Genomic DNA, 16,801 nt, shown 5'->3' on the forward strand with positions numbered 1-16,801 from the left:
GTTAGATAACGAAGGTAGAAATTGCCACGAATTGTTGACGGCACCAAAGCCAGACAGAACTCCAAGTATAACTGTGCCAAGTACAATCAAGCGAGCGAGAATGCTGCTAGAGATGTTTTTGGATGCCAGGCCAGTTGGGAGCGGGATATGGGAAAGAGCAAAAAGAAAAAGAGCGACAGGAATAAGGTATGCCAGCGCTCGTGGTCCACAGAAACTGCGCAATGAGATTCCACCTGAGGCGACTGTGTGAGCACATGTTCAAAGAGGAGTGAGTAAGGCCTCACCGGCTCTCCCAGCACTCAGAGTGAGGCTGACACACGCAGGAATGAAGAGGAGGATCATGGTCACGACGAAGAACAACGAGAAGTACCAGTTGAGGAGCCTCGTTCTGAACATGTGAAGCGAGTTTGATCTGCCATTCAACAGGGACGGCTTACCGAGAACCGAGAAGATTTAACGCTTGAAAAACCAACAACACGAACATCATGGAAGATTCGGCAAAGGTCCAGGAGAATACACCTTGCGCAATGACAGAATGCGCCGACTGTGGCTGTCCATGCGTTCGGGATGCGTGAGTGGACGGTGTAGGCAGCTCGTCGAGTTCAATGTCGTCCTTGGAGGCATCAGACAAGGACCTTAAGTTTGCGTATACGGTTCTCAAGAGATATTTCCTACACCCCCAAAACAGCCCTAGCCTGACCAAATGAGTCAGCTGTCCCAATGAGAAGCACAAACTACACACCTAACGCCAAAAAGGAGTCCAGTCTCGAGAACTACCAACGTTGATGACATGACGGCCCAATTATGATGAAACGATCCTAAATCGTACTGAGCTTGCGCTGTGCCGTCGAACTCGTTAGGCGTGCGCGTCGTCGAATTGCTAGAGGGGCCCCTAAATCGTTGGGCAGGGTCTCTACCCGTCAGGTGGCCGGTGAACTGCTGGGTGGGGACGCCCGAAGCTCAGAAGATATAGTTTCAAGCTAGAGATAACTGCCTTGCGATAATCGGCGTCCTCTCCAACGACTTCGAACGCGTTGAAGGCTAGGCGGGGCCGTAAACGCGAGCTCGTCGTCAGAGACAAACTGGAGACCGCGACGAACCTGGTAGTTACACAGAGCTCGTTAGACGGTGTTTCAGGGGCTGTTGTAAGGCCCAGATCTCCTTAAAAGCGCGTAAATTGGCTTGGTCGTCGTCGTGGACAGCGATCAAGAAGGTCATAAATCGGTATCTGCTCATGAGGTTGCGACGGGATTGGCCGATTGTTCAAACTCCGCATTCTGATGCGACTCCGTCGACTTGGTGCGACTCGGACTTTCCGTCGGCCAACAGCACCTGCTCCTAAACATCGAGTCTCCAGATAGATATATTGCAAATAGTCGAATGTATACCTCAGTCCTCAATACATCTCCACAAACCACATGTATAAGACCTTTTTCTAAAAGCTCGTCTCATCCTCGGTGATTTTATACAGGGATTTAGAGGACGAGGCGACGGGATCGGTCGAGAAGTCCTCGAGTCCGCGAGGTTTATGCGGCAGTAGAAATACGCTTAAGTCCGTCTGAAGTTCGTCTCTCTGCAGAGCTGCCACACCGAGCCATCAAAAGATGTCGAAACTGAGAGCTCTACGCTTCGCCCTTTTGACCGCTGTATCTGTTCATGCAGCAGTCCATCAAGGACTCGACGAATTAGATGCAGAGCAGGACTTCGATTTCATCGTCGTAGGCGGTAAGTTGCATCTTCACCTTTAAAGGTAGCTACTTACATCATAGCTCAGGTGGAATTGGCGGTTCTGTCGTCGCGAGTCGCTTGAGCGAAAATCCGGATTTCAATGTTCTCCTTGTGGAGGCGGGGCCTGAGTACGTCCACCAACACCCCAGCACCCTCTGAGAGCCTGACCACTATTTTCAGTAACGATGGTGTCCTCGATATTGCCGTTCCAGGGTACACAGACCGAATTAACAGTACCTACGATTGGAGATTTAGGACGGAGCCGCAAATTGGTTTAAACAATCGCACTTTCTCCTACGACAGGGGACATGTCCTTGGAGGAAGTAGCTCTGTTAGTAAGTCATTTCGTTCCAATCTTGCCAATCTCTTAGTCACAGTCTGTAGACAGCATGATTTACACCAGAGGTGCCGCCGAGGACTATGATCGGTGGGCAGAGGTCACCGGTGATAGCGGATGGACTTGGGACGCGTTGTTCCCCTTGATTAAACGGGTGAGTAGCCCATGCATCCGTACTATTTCTCCTCCTTCACTCATAGTCGATTGTAGCACGAGAAGTTTGTCCCTCCGCCTGGAGGTCGCAACGTGACAGGACAGTACAACCCAGACGTACATGGATACGAAGGAAACTCCTTGGTCAGCCTCCCATGGAGTGAGCCTACCGAGTTCGACAAACTTTGCTTGAAGAACGCAGAGGCTCAGAAGGATGAGTTCCCCTTCAACATTGATCAGAACTCCGGCTCCCCAGTTGGTCTCAGTATGTCTACCGAATTTTCGTATGCTTCCTTTCAGTAGCTTATGGAATCGTAGCGTGGATGCAGTCGACTATTGGCAACGGCGAAAGAAGCAGCGCGGCGACCGCTTACCTCGGCAACGACGTCAGAGCGAGGCCTAACCTCTCTATTCTCCTTAACACGTACGCAACACGGGCCATTCCTGTCGCACACTCGGGTGAAGGGCTAGACATACGAACAATCGAGTTAGCCCCGAGACGTGGAGGTACGGTTATTGCGTTTCATCATTATGTACCTCTGTTGACTGGCTTCGTGTAGCAGGATCCTCGGTAACCCTGACAGCACGCAAAGAGCTCATTCTCACAGCTGGTGCCTTCGGTACTCCTCACATCCTGCTTAACTCGGGTATCGGTGACCGCGAAGAGCTCGCGGACGTCGGTGTTGAAACAATCCACCATCTACCTGATGTCGGGAAAGACCTGCATGACCACGTCTTTGCATCTGTGATGTGGACAAATCGTATTCCAGCTCCACGACCGTCAGTTCTATCGACTGCTGTTGTATAGGGTTCAGAGACTTAGGTCATTTATAGGGTTTCTCCCGCCCAGGCACTTGCGGAATGGCAAGCGAACAGGACGGGTCCTCTCACCGAGGCTGCCGGGGCTGGTCACCAGGTCCTCTGGTCACGCATTCCATCAGACTCACCCATTTTCGAAGAGCATGACGATCCAGCCTCCGGTGTTAACGCACCCCATATCGAGACTTTCCTCGCGGTAAGCGTCCATCTTTGCCTTTTCAAAGACCTGGACTAAAGTTGGCACAAGCCTTCTGCCAATTTCCTCATGAGTGGAGTGGTTCTCTTGACCCCATACTCACGTACGTCGATCTGTCACCACCCTCCCATACTATACTCACTCACTCGGTCTGACATCGTCTACAGGAGGGACCATCAAGCTAAGGTCGAACGATCCTTTCGATCCTCCCCGCATCGACCTCGCACTGTTGACCCACCCATTCGACGTGCTCGCGCTGAAGGAAGGTATCCGGAACACCCGTCGATTCTTCAGTGGTCCCGTTTGGGAGGGCTACAGTCTCAGTACATTCACTCCCAATCCTGACACGGTTCCTGCCGATGAGTATGAGAGGTATCTCCGGGGTGCTGCAGGAACATTCGGGCACGCAGTTGGCACAGCGTCCATGTCTGCGAAGGGCTCGGACAAGGGTGTACTGGATCCTGACCTTCTTGTCAAAGGTGTCTCTGGACTGCGTGTGGTCGACGCTTCTGCGATCGTAAGTACTCAAATGATCATCCTCGACCCTCGTCCTGACTCGTCCCTAGCCCTTTGTACCAGCGGCGCACAGCCAGGCTGCCGTTTACATTCTAGCTGAGCGAGCAGTAGATCTTATTCGGGAGGCTTGGAACTGAGTATCGCCCATCCAATAAGCGCATTCCTTGTAACATATATGTACAATCATATCTCTATCTCTTCTCAGAAGTTGGAGTCTCAGAACCATTCGAGATCTGTTCTTCTTCGTCTCTCTGAGGACGCACTGAAGCCAAGAACGATTGCTCCGTTGGTCCATGATCGAAAACGAGGGGCTTGGACATCGCGGTGGCAGTTGCTGCATTCAGAGGCGTTAGCCAAGATCTTCCAGTTGTCACTCGGAAGATAATCATCTGGGGCGAAAGCGCCTGAAGGAGGTACAGTAAGCTCTCTATAGGAGCGGGCATTAGTTACACAGCTCACCGTGAAGGAATAATACAACAACGAGAATGTCGACAGGGCGATTTGCCAATTCGAGGCTGACTCGGTCGTCGATCCGGGGGTAATGATCAAAGCAACCGCATGTCCGATGCCAAACAGGGCGAGAGGCAAGGCAGACTCGATAAGAATGGCGACGATCCCGTTGTAGAGATTCAGATTTCTCTCCGGGATGACCTGTGCGAAGTGCTTTCGGGCTCGAATAAGGCGGAATGAGATGAGGCCGGTGACCATGATGTTGAGAGCGATGGCGAGGAAGGCGAAAACACTTCCACTAAGTCTACTTCCCTGGATCGGAGCTGGAACAATCATACGCATCCCCATACCTGCGGTACGTAGCACAGACGCGTTAACTATGGATACTCAATCATCGAGCTTCACGACGTACCGATGGATCCCAGATAGGTCAGACCGGGAAGGATGAGGAACCACCACTGGTCTGCCCACATGATGTAACAGCGGTACAACTACAAAGAGTCAGTTCGTATAATGAGGAGGAGGAGCTGATTTTGGTCTCACCATTAGTCCATCCGCCACCCAAATGAAGACGGACAGTGATGCAAGACTGAGAACTCGCAGGTAGCTGTCGGCATACTTGTCCCAGACAAGGTAAAAATCCCTCGGAGACGTCGCTTCAAAAAGGCATCGGAATATATCATACATGTCGACCACAGCCGTGAGTGCAGAGAGCGCGAAGATCACGAAGCTGACGACGATATAGGGGATACGGCCACTTCGTAGATCCTTTGGAGTTTCCAAAAAGACAGAGAGCCCGTATAAGCACATAAACAGTTGGATACCTACGATAAGGAGGGTGAGTGTTAGGCGACAAAATGCTTTCCAGCGTTGAAGTCTGCTACACCTACCGACGTCCATAAAGGTGACTGTAGAGTTGGCAAAGAAGGTCCTCGCCATAACTCCTCCGAAAATGTCCAGGTCGACCGCCATTTCTCTCCCTGAGCCTGAGATCCTGTGTGTTCACGTTATGCCCGGTGGGGAAGGAAGAGTGCTTGCTAGTCGAACAGATCCCTCTCGCTTTTTATATCCCTACAGACTCCATAGAGATTTAAACTCTATTCATAGACCGGGTTGGGCGCTGCAGCGTAAATCTTATCAAGTGCACCGAGGAGACCGTCAGCGGCGCGCAAGTCATTAGAACGTTGAAAGATTGTTGATGGAAACTGTATTGAACACTTGTCACAACCTCACTCTACACCTACACATCCGGAGACTAGGGCTATCTCGTGACTGAGCTGACTACCTGTAGCGAATAAAGAGAGCAAACAGTTCTCTTTGTATTGTAAGGTCTACGGTCAGCGGTCAGACATCGCCCGGAAGCTCCGTCATGGCAGCCTTCAAGCATGGTACTAGTACGACTTCACTGCGACAAGACGCTCGGGATCGGGGCTCCATAGGACCTGAGGTGATACGACTAGCTATACAGAGCGCGTTTCTATCGTAGACAGGCTATTATCAACCTTTCGACACATATAGAATAGCGGGCTACAATGGAATGATGGTAGGTGATGGACTAGAGGATTTTCTTCACAGTCAATTCAGTACAGACTACTTAATAATACTTACGTTCTCGTCAAGGCCTGCGGGATAATTGATAGTGGTTGTCTGCGGGTGCTTCTCAACATGTCACATCATATCTACACGCCTGTTTCAAGTACAGTAATTAAGTAGATGAATGAATTCAGAGATTTGCAATGCCGTGGAGGGCTGCTATTCCCGATTCCGTATGGGCGCTTCACCTACAAGTCATCTGTCCATACGTGCCACTGTCTACCGAAAACCAATCAAGTGACAAACAATGGTAAGGTGGTAGTTTGGGACTGGAGATGGCGCTACTCATAATATGCATCACGTAGGGAAACTCGCCTTTGTACCGATGAAATCTTCGAAAACTTGCCGGCAAGTCAGGGACAGCCTGAAGCCTGAAGGCCCTAGAACTCGAAAATACCGACCCCTGAAGGCCAAGTCGTCTAGCCACGAGAGTGTGTGCGCATGTCCTGAAAATTGCGGGGTTCGTTCTAGGCTCGTGAACCAGCTCGGTTCTGACGAAAGAGGGTGATGAGATCACGTATCCACTGATGGTGGATAGGTTCGTCAGAACCGGCTGGGCAAAACGGTCGCGGTTTTGGCAGGAGGGGTACCGTGTGAACGAGCACTTAGAAAAATATCGCGCTTCAGCGTTTGGCTGAAATACAAAATCGAATCCCTATTCACCGTATGTCTGCCAATCGACCTCAAAATTTGGGAAAATGTTCGCATAGACGTCTACATTCATTTGACATAGGATATATCCGAATAGAAGCGAACGGGTGAACGACATTGAACATTTTCAGAGTGAAGATGCCGAAAAACAGGGAAAAACTGAGGCTTACAGGGAGAAACGACGGGTAAATCCTTGAAAAGGGGAACAACAGTCCAGGGTACATCTGCGACTCATTCTGTGTCAGAATAGAGCCTCATACACATCGATATCTGCAAAAAAGGCTGAAATTCAGAATCTGCTTCTCAGGAGCCTTTGGCAAGCACGTACAAATAAAGCCACTGCGCCAGGACATCCTCGAGCGTGAACTCTGCGTAGTGGTTGAGGTTGAACGGAGTCGTGTGCGACGATGCTGCTGTCAACGATGAGGTAAACGCTGATGCATCCCCGCCATCAGTTCTTCGTCTTCGACTTGGACCACCATCACGACTGTGTACGTCGCCTTCGCCCTTGTCGCCGACTGTCCCCACCTCAAAGAGGTCGTTTGCCCGCCGTTTCCTGGTCATCAAAGTAGGAGGTGACGCTGCTGCAATCGACTTTGACCCAGTCAAGCTGACAGAAGATGGTCGAGAAGGAATAGGAATTGGCGCTGGATGTGACCCTTCTGGGACGGTCGAGTGACGCGCCACTCGTCCGGTTTAAACCAGACATCGGACGCGATCTCTGCGCGCTTCTTGACCGCTTTTCGACGCTCCGTTGCAGGTGGTTTTCCTGGGTGGCCTAGAAGACGTCGATTTCGACATAGACACTGTGGATATGGAGGAAGCGGAGGAGCAGGACGAGGAGGATACGGACGAATTCACGCTCGAGGATGTCCTGGCGTAGAGCCAGCGGCGTTATTTGTAGGTGTTTGCCTAAGGCTCCCGAGAAGCAGATTCTGAATTTCGAGCTTTTTTGCAGATACCGATGCGTATGAGCCTCTATTTTGATACAGAACGAGTCGCAGGTGTACCCTGGACTATTGTTCCATTTTTCAAGGATTTACCTATCGTTTCTCCCTGTGAGCCTCAGTTTTTCCCTGTTTTTAGGCATCTTCACTCTGAAATCATTCAATATCGTCCACCCGTTCGCTTTCATTCGGATTTATACTGTGTCAAATGAATGTAGAAGTCTATGCGAGCATTTTCCCAAAGTTTCAGGGCGATTGGTAGAGATATGATGAATAGGGATTCGATTTTGTATTTCAGCCAAACGCTGAGGCGCGATATTTTCTAAGTGCTCGTTCACACGGTACCCCTCCTGCCAAAACCGCGACCGCCCAGTCGGTTCGGTACCCTCACCTTTTTGGTTCTCCGCCATCACCATCAACGCCTTCATCAACAGTTCATCATTTTTCTATTCGAACTGAGGGGACCGAACCGACTGGTTCACGAGTCTAGGTTCGTTCCTTGAAGTGGAGTCTTGGACTGCCGTTCTGGCTACGGCCATACGAACGGCCTGGTCCTGGACGAGCTCTTGATGTCGCTTGCAATGGAGCTCATGGTGAGCAGCATATCAACAAATTGCTCCAGTGTTTGATCGAATCTGCCGTACTGATCCCCACCATTTGATTGAATGGTGCTGGAAATCCTTTGGAGACTCGAGAGGTGACATTCCATGAGAACCTCAATGCTCTCCGGAGTCCTGGCTCGCGAAACGGTAGGAAACGGTACAGCATTTTTCGAGAAATATTGTAGACGTTGAGGGAACAATGCATTGGACGAATTCGATGCCTCGATACTGATATCTTTCTATTTCCATCCTCGAAGGAAGGCAAAAGCAAAGCCGCGCGAAGAAGAGAACCACTTCGGTTCGATGTTAGAGCGCCCTTACGATCCGCTCGGATACCAACAGAATCGTGAGAATATCAAACGGCAAGGCGGCTGCCGTGTTCCGGTCGGAGTGATTCGTGCTTCGTGGTCGCTCTTCCCTTTCCTTTTTGCCCGCTTAGTAGCAGGACGAAGGAAGAAAACAAGGTCGCCATTGAATGATTTGCATTCCAAACTCTCTTCCTCTGAAGTTCCTCTTCGACTAGGGGCGGAAACCTCTTTTCGCCCTCTGTTTCTGACGTCTCAAATAGAAGCCTAATAGAATTCTACGGAGTTTCCCAAGGCCCCAAAGCGCTTCCGAACCTCTCTCTCATCTGGATCTACATCTTTGGTTATACAAACGGCTACCCAGACCACGCGACCATCGCAACATTGCGTCCCAGGTGACGCCGCTTCGTTCACATCCTGGATCCACTATTCGCGGCGTCCGCTGTCTTTGGCAATGAAAAGTTTCGGCATCTCACTCTGGCTCTGTGGGTGCCGTCGCAAGTTCTCAAGGTCCAGGAACGACTTTCTGATTTCTTGCGTCTCTTGGGCACTTGGCTGGTGTATAAAATATAGACCGCGCAAGTAGGAGACGACAGCAACGAGCTTCCCCCAACTCCAACTGTTCTACTGTCTTTCTCTAAATTATGAAGCTCCTAGCCCTCTCAGCTCTCATTTCCCTTGCCGTTCACCTCGTCGAAGGTCGCGTTATCCACGACGCCAGCGAGCTTCCAGCTAGGGCCGATTACGACTTCATCGTCGTTGGAGGTACGTTCTAATCATTTCTAGAAGCCTGCTCTCGCTCATCCCGCTCTAGGTGGAACTGCAGGTTCTGTTCTTGCGAGTCGACTTTCGGAGGACCGCAGACGCAGCGTCTTGCTCATTGAAGCTGGCCCTGAGTAAGTCCCACATTGTTGTGTTCCCCGCTTTCATACTTATCTCCTTTAATTCTAGCAATGAGGGCGTTGAGGAGCTTGTAATTCCCGCTAGCTGGATGGGAGGTATTCCAGCGACATACAACTGGAACTATACCACCACCCCTCAGCCCGGGTTCCTCGATCGAGTCCAACCCTACGATCGAGGCCACGTTCTCGGTGGCAGCAGCGCTCTCAGTAAGCTTTTGTTCGTCCATTCCGACTACCGGTTTATTGACTCGTCTCCTTTAGACGCAATGGTTTACACTCGAGGAGCGTCGGAAGACTATGATGAGTGGGCCAGGCTCACTGGCGACTCCGGCTGGAGGTGGAACAATCTCTTCCCCCTCATCAAGCGCGTACGTCTATTGATAATGATCTGTCCGTAGCGCGCGTGCTAAACCAACCGTTACAGCATGAGAAATGGGTCCCACCCGCTGGAGGTCGCGATGTCTCTGGTCAATATGACCCCAATGCTCACGGTTACGACGGAAACACCCAAGTTTCGCTGCCATGGAGTGGACCGAACGCATTCGACGCCAAGGCAATCGCCGCCGCCGAGAGCTCTTCCGAGCACTCTTTCAATCTGGATGGGAACTCTGGATCTCCTCTGGGACTCAGTGAGTTGAACCCCCCTCTCGCACTCTGCAACTGTCTAAATTCGGTTTGATAGCATGGATTCAGTCCACCATAGGCAACGGAGAGCGCAGCAGCGCGGCAACTGCCTACCTCAGCCAATCTGTTCGTGACAGACCCAATTTGACTATCCTCACGAACACGTATACCACCCGTGTTCTCCCAACTGGATTGAGCATACTCAAGGACTTCCGCACGGTCGAATTCGCATCGAGAAATGGAGGTTCGTCGCTGCTTATGTCCTGTGAACACGATTCTCATTTGCTGCAGGTCCACTAAGGAAACTCACCGCCAAAAAGGAAGTTATCCTTTCGGCGGGTGCCTTTGGCTCGCCGCAGATCCTCCAGAACTCCGGTATTGGTGATCGACGAGACCTTTCTCGAGTCGGCGTCAGGACTGTCCACGACCTCCCCGACGTTGGAAAGGGACTTTCTGATCACGTTACTTCCACCGCCCTCTGGTTCACCACCGACACCTCAGCTCCACCGATGGATCCCGCCGATGCGATGGCTATGTGGCAGAACAACCGCACCGGACCCCTCACCGAGGCTGTTGGTCACCAAATTCTGTGGGCAAGAATCCCAGAGAGCTCTGGCATCTTTGCCAACCACCCTGACCCTGCTCCGAGCCCTAACACTCCTCACCTCGAGGTCGCACTCACCACCTACGGCGAAGTTGCTGGCGCTTTCATTGTTTTGATGACTCCTCATTCGCGCGGAACTGTCAAGATCGCCTCCAATAACCCATTCGATGCCCCCATCATCGATCCTGGTTGGCTCTCGCACGAATGGGACGTCCAGGCTCTCACTGAGGGCATCCGTCTCGTCAAGAGATTCTATAACGAGCCTGCTTGGGATGGCTACTTCACTGCTCCCCTCACCCCGGACCCAGACCTCACTCCCATCGCCGAATTCCACCAGCACATCAGGAACACCTCTGGCGCAACTTCGCATGCCTCAGGAACAGCAGCCATGTCGGCTAGGGGTGCGAGGAATGGCGTCGTTGACCCAGATTTGAAGGTGAAGGGCCTCAGGGGCCTCCGCGTCGTCGACGCATCTGTTTTCGTAAGTGATGGAGTTTATTTCAGTATGCTATATGATACTCATCTGTTTCTTCCTAGCCCATCATTCCTAGCGCGACCACGCAAGGTCCCGTCTACTTCGTCGCCGAGAGGGCCGCTGATTTGATCAAGAGGTCATGGATGTTCTGGCCTTTCTAAAACAATCCTGTACTGTGTCCTTCCGACTCCACGCTCTTTTGTGTTTTGGTTTGTCTTGTTGTATACCTTAAAGTCCTCTGATCGTTTGTTTCATAATCTACTTGTATTCACTACTCTGAATGCAACTTCTGTTTTGCTAGTACACCAACATGCTGCTCTCAGGCTGTGGATAAAGCGCCCACCACGGGTTTCCTCGCGCCATTTTCTCACGCAACGCTTCAGCGTCCTCTCCCGCGTCGATCCTGGTTTGCGACATCCTCACATCATCGACTTTGCATGCTTCCTCCCGTCCGCGGCGACGAGCCATATGGTCGATTATCCGGACTTCTCAGGTTCATCACTTTGGTTGGAGAACCGATAACGTTGCCAATGTAAGTACCGTGCGTGTGGTTCTGACAAGGAGCGCAGAACCCCCGCACTCGACATGGTCGTATGGTGTATTGAACATATGACCACCGCTGTACAAACGGAAATCTATCGCCCATGAGCTACAAGTATCGGGTACGTTAGGTTACGTTCCGGCTGGTGAACTAGAGGAGCCAGGCTTGTTGACGATGTTATCTTCCACAGATACCAGCGCCAGGCAACCTCCCACCCTTGGGTTCCATGTGCCAACTGATAATTCCGGTGAAACATCGCGCCATGATTGAAATTCGCTCACCATCCTCTCAGAGGAAACTGCAATTCCCCTGATGGGCTTGCTGACTTGGCGGCCCTATCCGCACATGCTCTATACGAGCCCCACATGCGGAAGCAGGTGGGTATTCGCCTAGTGCGTGTCCTGACATTGTGCATTATGCTTAACAAACCCCGAGAAAGGCCAATTTAGGTATTCGCGCAAGGGAGCCTGTCATGCGTTACGACTAGTCCGTATGGGTTACACCTTGCGGGATTCAATAATCATGGCATTACCGTAATCACGCATTTTCCGGAGCCTTACTCTGCCCCGAGCAACAAAAAGCTATATAAGAAGATATGTGACTTGAGAAAAAACCCATTGGCATCCCACCGTCAACATGAAGCTCTCTCCCAAGTTCCTCGCTCTTGCGGTTGCCATCTCCCCCGTTGTTGCTCAAGAGGCTTCAACCACCGGCATCGGCGGTCTCATTTGGGATGCCCTTACTCCTCTTAAGCCTCTCGTCCAGACCGACTTGCTCCAGCTCTTGATCAGCGACCGCGCTCTCTTCAACCACGCTAAGCAGTTCGCCAAGTTCGCTGCTGACGAGGGACACCGCGCGTTCGGTTCGCCTGGCCACAACGCGACCGTTCAGTACATCAAGAGGGAACTCGAGAAGACTGGCTACTACGACGTCGAGCTCCAGACCTTCCCTTACCTCTACTCTGAGGGCAGCGCCAAATTCTCCGCCAATGGCACCGATTACTCCACCGGCTGGTTCACTTATGGTCCCGCTGGTGATGTCGAGAAGCCTCTCGTTCCCGTGGACAACCTTGGCTGCACCTTGGTTAGTCTCATCTTCTCTCTTATCCCCTCCCTATCTTCGTGTTTCTGACTGCATTTCTCCGTGTACAGGGTGACTACCCCGCCGAAGTCTCGGGCAACATCGCGCTCATCAAGCGTGGTGAGTGCGAGTTCGGTTTGAAGACCTCCCTTGCCGGTGCCGCGGGTGCTGCTGGCGCCATCATCTACAACAACGCTGAGGGCGATGTTTCTGGTGGTACTCTTGGCCAGATCAACCGTCCTGAAGGCCCCTACATCACTGTCGGCTCCATCTCCGGCGCTGCTGGCGAAGCACTTGTGGCTGACATCAAGAACGGCGTTGAGATCGTCGGTCACCTCAAGGTCGATGCTGTGACTGAGGATCGCTGGTCGAGCAACGTTATTGCCACCACCAAGAACGGAGACAGGAACAACATCGTCTTCGCTGGTGGTCACACCGACTCCGTCCCTGCTGGTCCTGTATGTCTGCCATACGCTCGATTGCTTCGAATTTGCCACTAATTACTTTCACCACAAGGGTATCAACGATGACGGATCTGGTACCATTACCGTCCTCGAGATTGCCCTCAAGCTTCCCTTCTTCAAGGTCAAGAACGCCGTTCGTTTCGGATTCTGGACTGCTGAGGAATTCGGTCTCGTCGGTTCCGAGCACTACATCACCAACCTCTCCGAGGAAGAGCGACAGAAGATTGCCCTCTACCTCAACTTCGACATGGTTGCCTCTCCCAACTTTGGCTACTTTGTCTACAACGGTGACGGCACCCACTTCCCCAACATCCCCCCTGGCCCCCCTGGAAGCGACCACATCGAGGACACCTTCAACAACTGGTTCGCCAAGAAGAAGTTGCCCAGCGCTCCTACCGAGTTCAGCGGTCGCTCCGACTACGGACCCTTCTTGGACGTCGGTATCCCTGCTGGTGGTCTCTTCACCGGTGCTGAGGGTATCAAGACTGAGGAGCAAGCTGCATTGTACGTTTCTTCTCCCTTTCCATTCCTGCGAAACGATGCTTATCGACACCTGTAGGTTCGGTGGTGAGGCTGGTGTTGCCTACGACGCTTGCTACCATCTTGCTTGCGATGGTCTCGACAACCTCAACCGTGAGGCTTGGCTCCAGAACAGCCGCGCTGCTGCCCACTCTGTTGCCACCTACGCTCGCTCGCTCGAGGGCATTCCTCGTGGACCTCGTGCCCTCAACGCCAGGTCGCCGTCCATTGCTTCCCTCGGTCATGAAGCGAGGAGGCATCAATCTTGCGGCCATGAGATTGCTGTGTTGTAAAAATTTAATGCGTTTATTTATTCCCTAACCATCATCTGTAGCAGTAGTGTTTGTGCATTTTGTAGTGTAGTAGGTCGAGGCATTGAATCCATCGCATCTTCAATATTCATATTGGCTCTCATGATTTGTATACGAAGCTTCGTGCTACAGTGCTACAGCTTCCTACCACGACGCCTTGATGAGATCCGATGCGCGTTCCGCAATAACATAGACTGAAGCTTGGGTGTGTGACGTGGGCACATAGGGCTGGAAGTCGACGTGAGTTTGCTAACCCGTTAACCAGCACCTGGGTAATACTCACAATGATACCCGCATCTACAACTCGCAACCCCTTAACTCCCTTCACCCTCAGGTCGGGGTCCAACACACCCTTCTTCGATCCCTTGGGCGAGATCTTAGTCACGCCAGCCGGGTGGTAGAATGATCCAGTGCTCTCTTGCACCCTCTTCAAGAACTCTTCGTCGGAGAGAGTGTCGGGATCTGGGCCGTTGAATCCAGTGATGTAGCCTTCCCAAGCCGGCCCACTGTAGAATCGCTTGGCGAGGCGGATGGACTCCTTGAAGGCGAGTATGTCGAAGGGGTGCGTGAGGAAACCAAGATCGATGAGGGGTTCCTCAGTCGGGTTATTCGATCGGATTTTGATCGTGCCACCTGCGATAAAACCATTTTAGCGAGGCTGGGAGAGGGCTAAGAGAGAGGGCTTACGAGAATGGGGGGTAAGGAGAACGATGAATGCGCCGACACCAGCGCCACTTCCCTGCACTTGGCATTAGACAAGGCGGACAGATAGGAAATGTTCGACATACCGAAAGGGTAAGTTCAACATGAGGTGAGGTGGGACCTGAAGCAGGGTCCTTGTATTGTTTAAAGATCGGAGAATCGGAGGGGAGTCGAGCCCATAGGACTTGCTGTCCAACCAAATCCACCAGAGGGCCAGTCCTGTGTTTCTTCCATTCTTCGTAAGCAGCGTCGGGGTCGACTGGAGGCGGGATAGCCCCTGTTGCGTTCCAGCTCAATGCCACAGTCATATGCTCCGACAGGTCCTTGCCGACATCGGGGAGATGGTGAATTGTCTTCACTCCCACTTCATCCAAGTCCTTCCTGTCTCCGATACCAGAGTTCAAAAGGAGGTGGGAAGAACCGATCGCACCAGCTGAGAGGATGAGTTCCTTGGCAGCTGTGATTGTCGTGCGTCTGATTTGTTCGATTGGGAGAGTGTTTCCGCGTCGTCTGGGGATGAGCTCGACAGTTCGAATGTCGGGCGTCCGGCTAATGCTATTAGAGACTGGGAGAACTCTGGTTGCGTACGTGTTGACAAGAATGTCGAGGTTGGGGCGCTGTCGCGTCTTGGGGTCCAGGTAGGAGACAGACGCACTGCTGCGTTCTCCGTGACCAATAGTAGATTGTAGCCAGGCTTTCCAGGAGTCAACAAGGGCTGCGCATCATGAACGTCAAGCACCTACTAAGACCAACGGGCTTCCCATTGTTCACATCAATGTTGTAAGCGAATTCAGGTTGGATTTTGCTGTTCTTCAAAGCGCGGTCATAGAACTCAGTCGAGTTTGCCCAGGGGAGAGTGACAAGTGTACGTCCTCTGTATCCGTGAGTTGTCGGATCGTACTGCCCTTCGACGCTCCGGTGAGTGTGGGGAATGAATTTCTCGTTCTTGTCACATATTAGTCAAGGCGTAGGACGTAGACGACGCTGTCACACCTTCTTGAAATATGGCAGCATGGCTTTCCAGCTCCATCCCGGGTCACCAGATTCGCGTTCCCAGAGATCGTAATCGTCCTGGGAACCTCGAGTGTAGACCATACCATCTATTACAGCAGTTAGCATTCGTAGCTGTCAAACTGGAAGGCCCCACATACTGATAGAACTTCCACCACCAAGGACGTGACCACGAGTGAACTCGATGGTGCGACCGCCAAGGCCTTTCTGGGGAGTGGAGACAGAGCCCCAATAGTAGGTCGAGTTGATCTTGCCGCTGTAGGTGTAGCCTGGGACTCTAAGTTCCTCGACGCCTTCGTCGCTGAGCATAGACTGTCAGAGAAAGGTCCCTGGGCCAAGGTAACACTTCTTACTTTGGTCCAGCTTCAATAAGGAGGACATTGGACCGACGATCCTCGGAGAGTCGGTTTGCTAAGACAGAGCCAGCGACACCGCCTAGGCTTCTCGTCAGCCGCAAGTAATGTTCAGAGAAGCATGTCTAGACTCACCTCCTACGATGACGAAGTCATATTTCTTGGCCCTGGAAGTCAACAGTTCGTCAAGGCTATTGTAGACCTTGGCCTCGGCGAGGTGGACGCCGAGCGCCACGAAAGCAGATAGCGTAGCAAGCCGCATTGTTCAAGGAGGACGAGGAAGTATCAAGGTAGGACACCAGGACAAAGATATACACCATTTCGCAAATCCTTTAAGCGAACTAGGAAGAAAGGATTTTCCCTGAATTTGACCGCTTTAGCAATGGAAGATGACTACGAGTTGGTGTAGAGAATGGTCAGTTATGGTGTCAGGAGGGAACCGTGCCGGTGTGCGTCCCCAGCGAGCTTCGAAGGCCGAAAATAATGCGTAGTGGTTACCACCAGAGAAAGATCCTCACTTCTGCGAACGCCCGCCGCCGCAACCTGGTATCCCATGAGAATACATACATTTCGGTCTGAATGCTGGGAGAAGGCCAAAGCCTTCGCTGTGACAGCCACGGCTTCGAGGAAGGTTTATCTTCCCCGCGTAGGCCACGTGGATCGAGGATGTGAACACGGTGATATGTAGTCCTATGGACGATGATCAAAGAAGGTCAGAATTCGAAGAATTACAGATCTTTTGAACTGCTTACCGGTGTCCCCAAGATCCATTGAAGGACCGATATTCAACCGTCGCTCTCGCTTGAATTCAAGGATACTCCATAGTGTTTCTTGGGGATTTTGAAGCTTCTCTCGAATCCAGAAATGGGATTTATGTGGAATACCACAGCCAGCCAACTGCAAGCAGCAAACGTTTCA

The 16,801-nt window shown here is 51.9% G+C and overlaps 5 protein-coding genes across 5 annotated transcripts; 3 read left to right on the plus strand and 2 right to left on the minus strand.

Moving 5' to 3' along the window:
• Positions 1-1,604: 1,604 nt before the first annotated feature.
• CC1G_01540 (pyranose dehydrogenase) lies at positions 1,605-3,886 on the plus strand (the record flags this gene model as incomplete). The annotated part of the gene is made up of 11 exons (XM_001833811.2): positions 1,605-1,725; positions 1,775-1,856; positions 1,909-2,063; positions 2,113-2,219; positions 2,276-2,483; positions 2,522-2,725; positions 2,779-2,998; positions 3,053-3,233; positions 3,285-3,336; positions 3,401-3,750; positions 3,800-3,886. The coding sequence occupies 11 exons, from the start codon at positions 1,605-1,607 to the stop codon at positions 3,884-3,886; spliced, it is 1,767 nt and encodes a 588-aa protein (XP_001833863.2).
• A 54-nt stretch (positions 3,887-3,940) lies between these two features.
• On the minus strand, positions 3,941-5,205 carry CC1G_01541 (hypothetical protein; the record flags this gene model as incomplete). The annotated part of the gene is made up of 5 exons (XM_001833812.2): positions 5,090-5,205; positions 4,743-5,023; positions 4,612-4,690; positions 4,209-4,549; positions 3,941-4,153 (listed from the first exon to the last, which is right to left on the minus strand). Exons 1-5 carry the CDS (start codon positions 5,169-5,171, stop codon positions 3,941-3,943), a joined length of 996 nt encoding a protein of 331 aa, XP_001833864.2. The 5' UTR covers positions 5,172-5,205.
• Positions 5,206-8,941: 3,736 nt separating this feature from the next.
• CC1G_01542 (aryl-alcohol oxidase) lies at positions 8,942-11,063 on the plus strand (the record flags this gene model as incomplete). Its single annotated transcript, XM_001833813.1, has 8 exons — positions 8,942-9,062; positions 9,112-9,193; positions 9,249-9,406; positions 9,461-9,567; positions 9,624-9,828; positions 9,882-10,067; positions 10,115-10,908; positions 10,965-11,063. 8 exons carry the CDS (start codon positions 8,942-8,944, stop codon positions 11,061-11,063), a joined length of 1,752 nt encoding a protein of 583 aa, XP_001833865.1.
• Positions 11,064-12,079: 1,016 nt separating this feature from the next.
• CC1G_01543 (LAP1) lies at positions 12,080-13,799 on the plus strand (the record flags this gene model as incomplete). Its single annotated transcript, XM_001833814.1, has 4 exons — positions 12,080-12,526; positions 12,595-12,981; positions 13,040-13,491; positions 13,547-13,799. The coding sequence occupies 4 exons, from the start codon at positions 12,080-12,082 to the stop codon at positions 13,797-13,799; spliced, it is 1,539 nt and encodes a 512-aa protein (XP_001833866.1).
• Positions 13,800-13,961: 162 nt separating this feature from the next.
• Positions 13,962-16,145, minus strand: CC1G_01544 (pyranose dehydrogenase; the record flags this gene model as incomplete). The annotated part of the gene is made up of 9 exons (XM_001833815.2): positions 13,962-14,045; positions 14,101-14,450; positions 14,505-14,556; positions 14,606-15,234; positions 15,263-15,464; positions 15,513-15,619; positions 15,671-15,831; positions 15,884-15,965; positions 16,019-16,145. 9 exons carry the CDS (start codon positions 16,143-16,145, stop codon positions 13,962-13,964), a joined length of 1,794 nt encoding a protein of 597 aa, XP_001833867.2.
• Between the last annotated feature and the right edge of the window lie 656 nt (positions 16,146-16,801).

The sequence above is a fragment of the Coprinopsis cinerea genome (assembly GCF_000182895.1).
Source record: "Coprinopsis cinerea okayama7#130 chromosome 10 map unlocalized cont3.10, whole genome shotgun sequence".
Lineage (NCBI taxonomy): Eukaryota > Fungi > Basidiomycota > Agaricomycetes > Agaricales > Psathyrellaceae > Coprinopsis > Coprinopsis cinerea.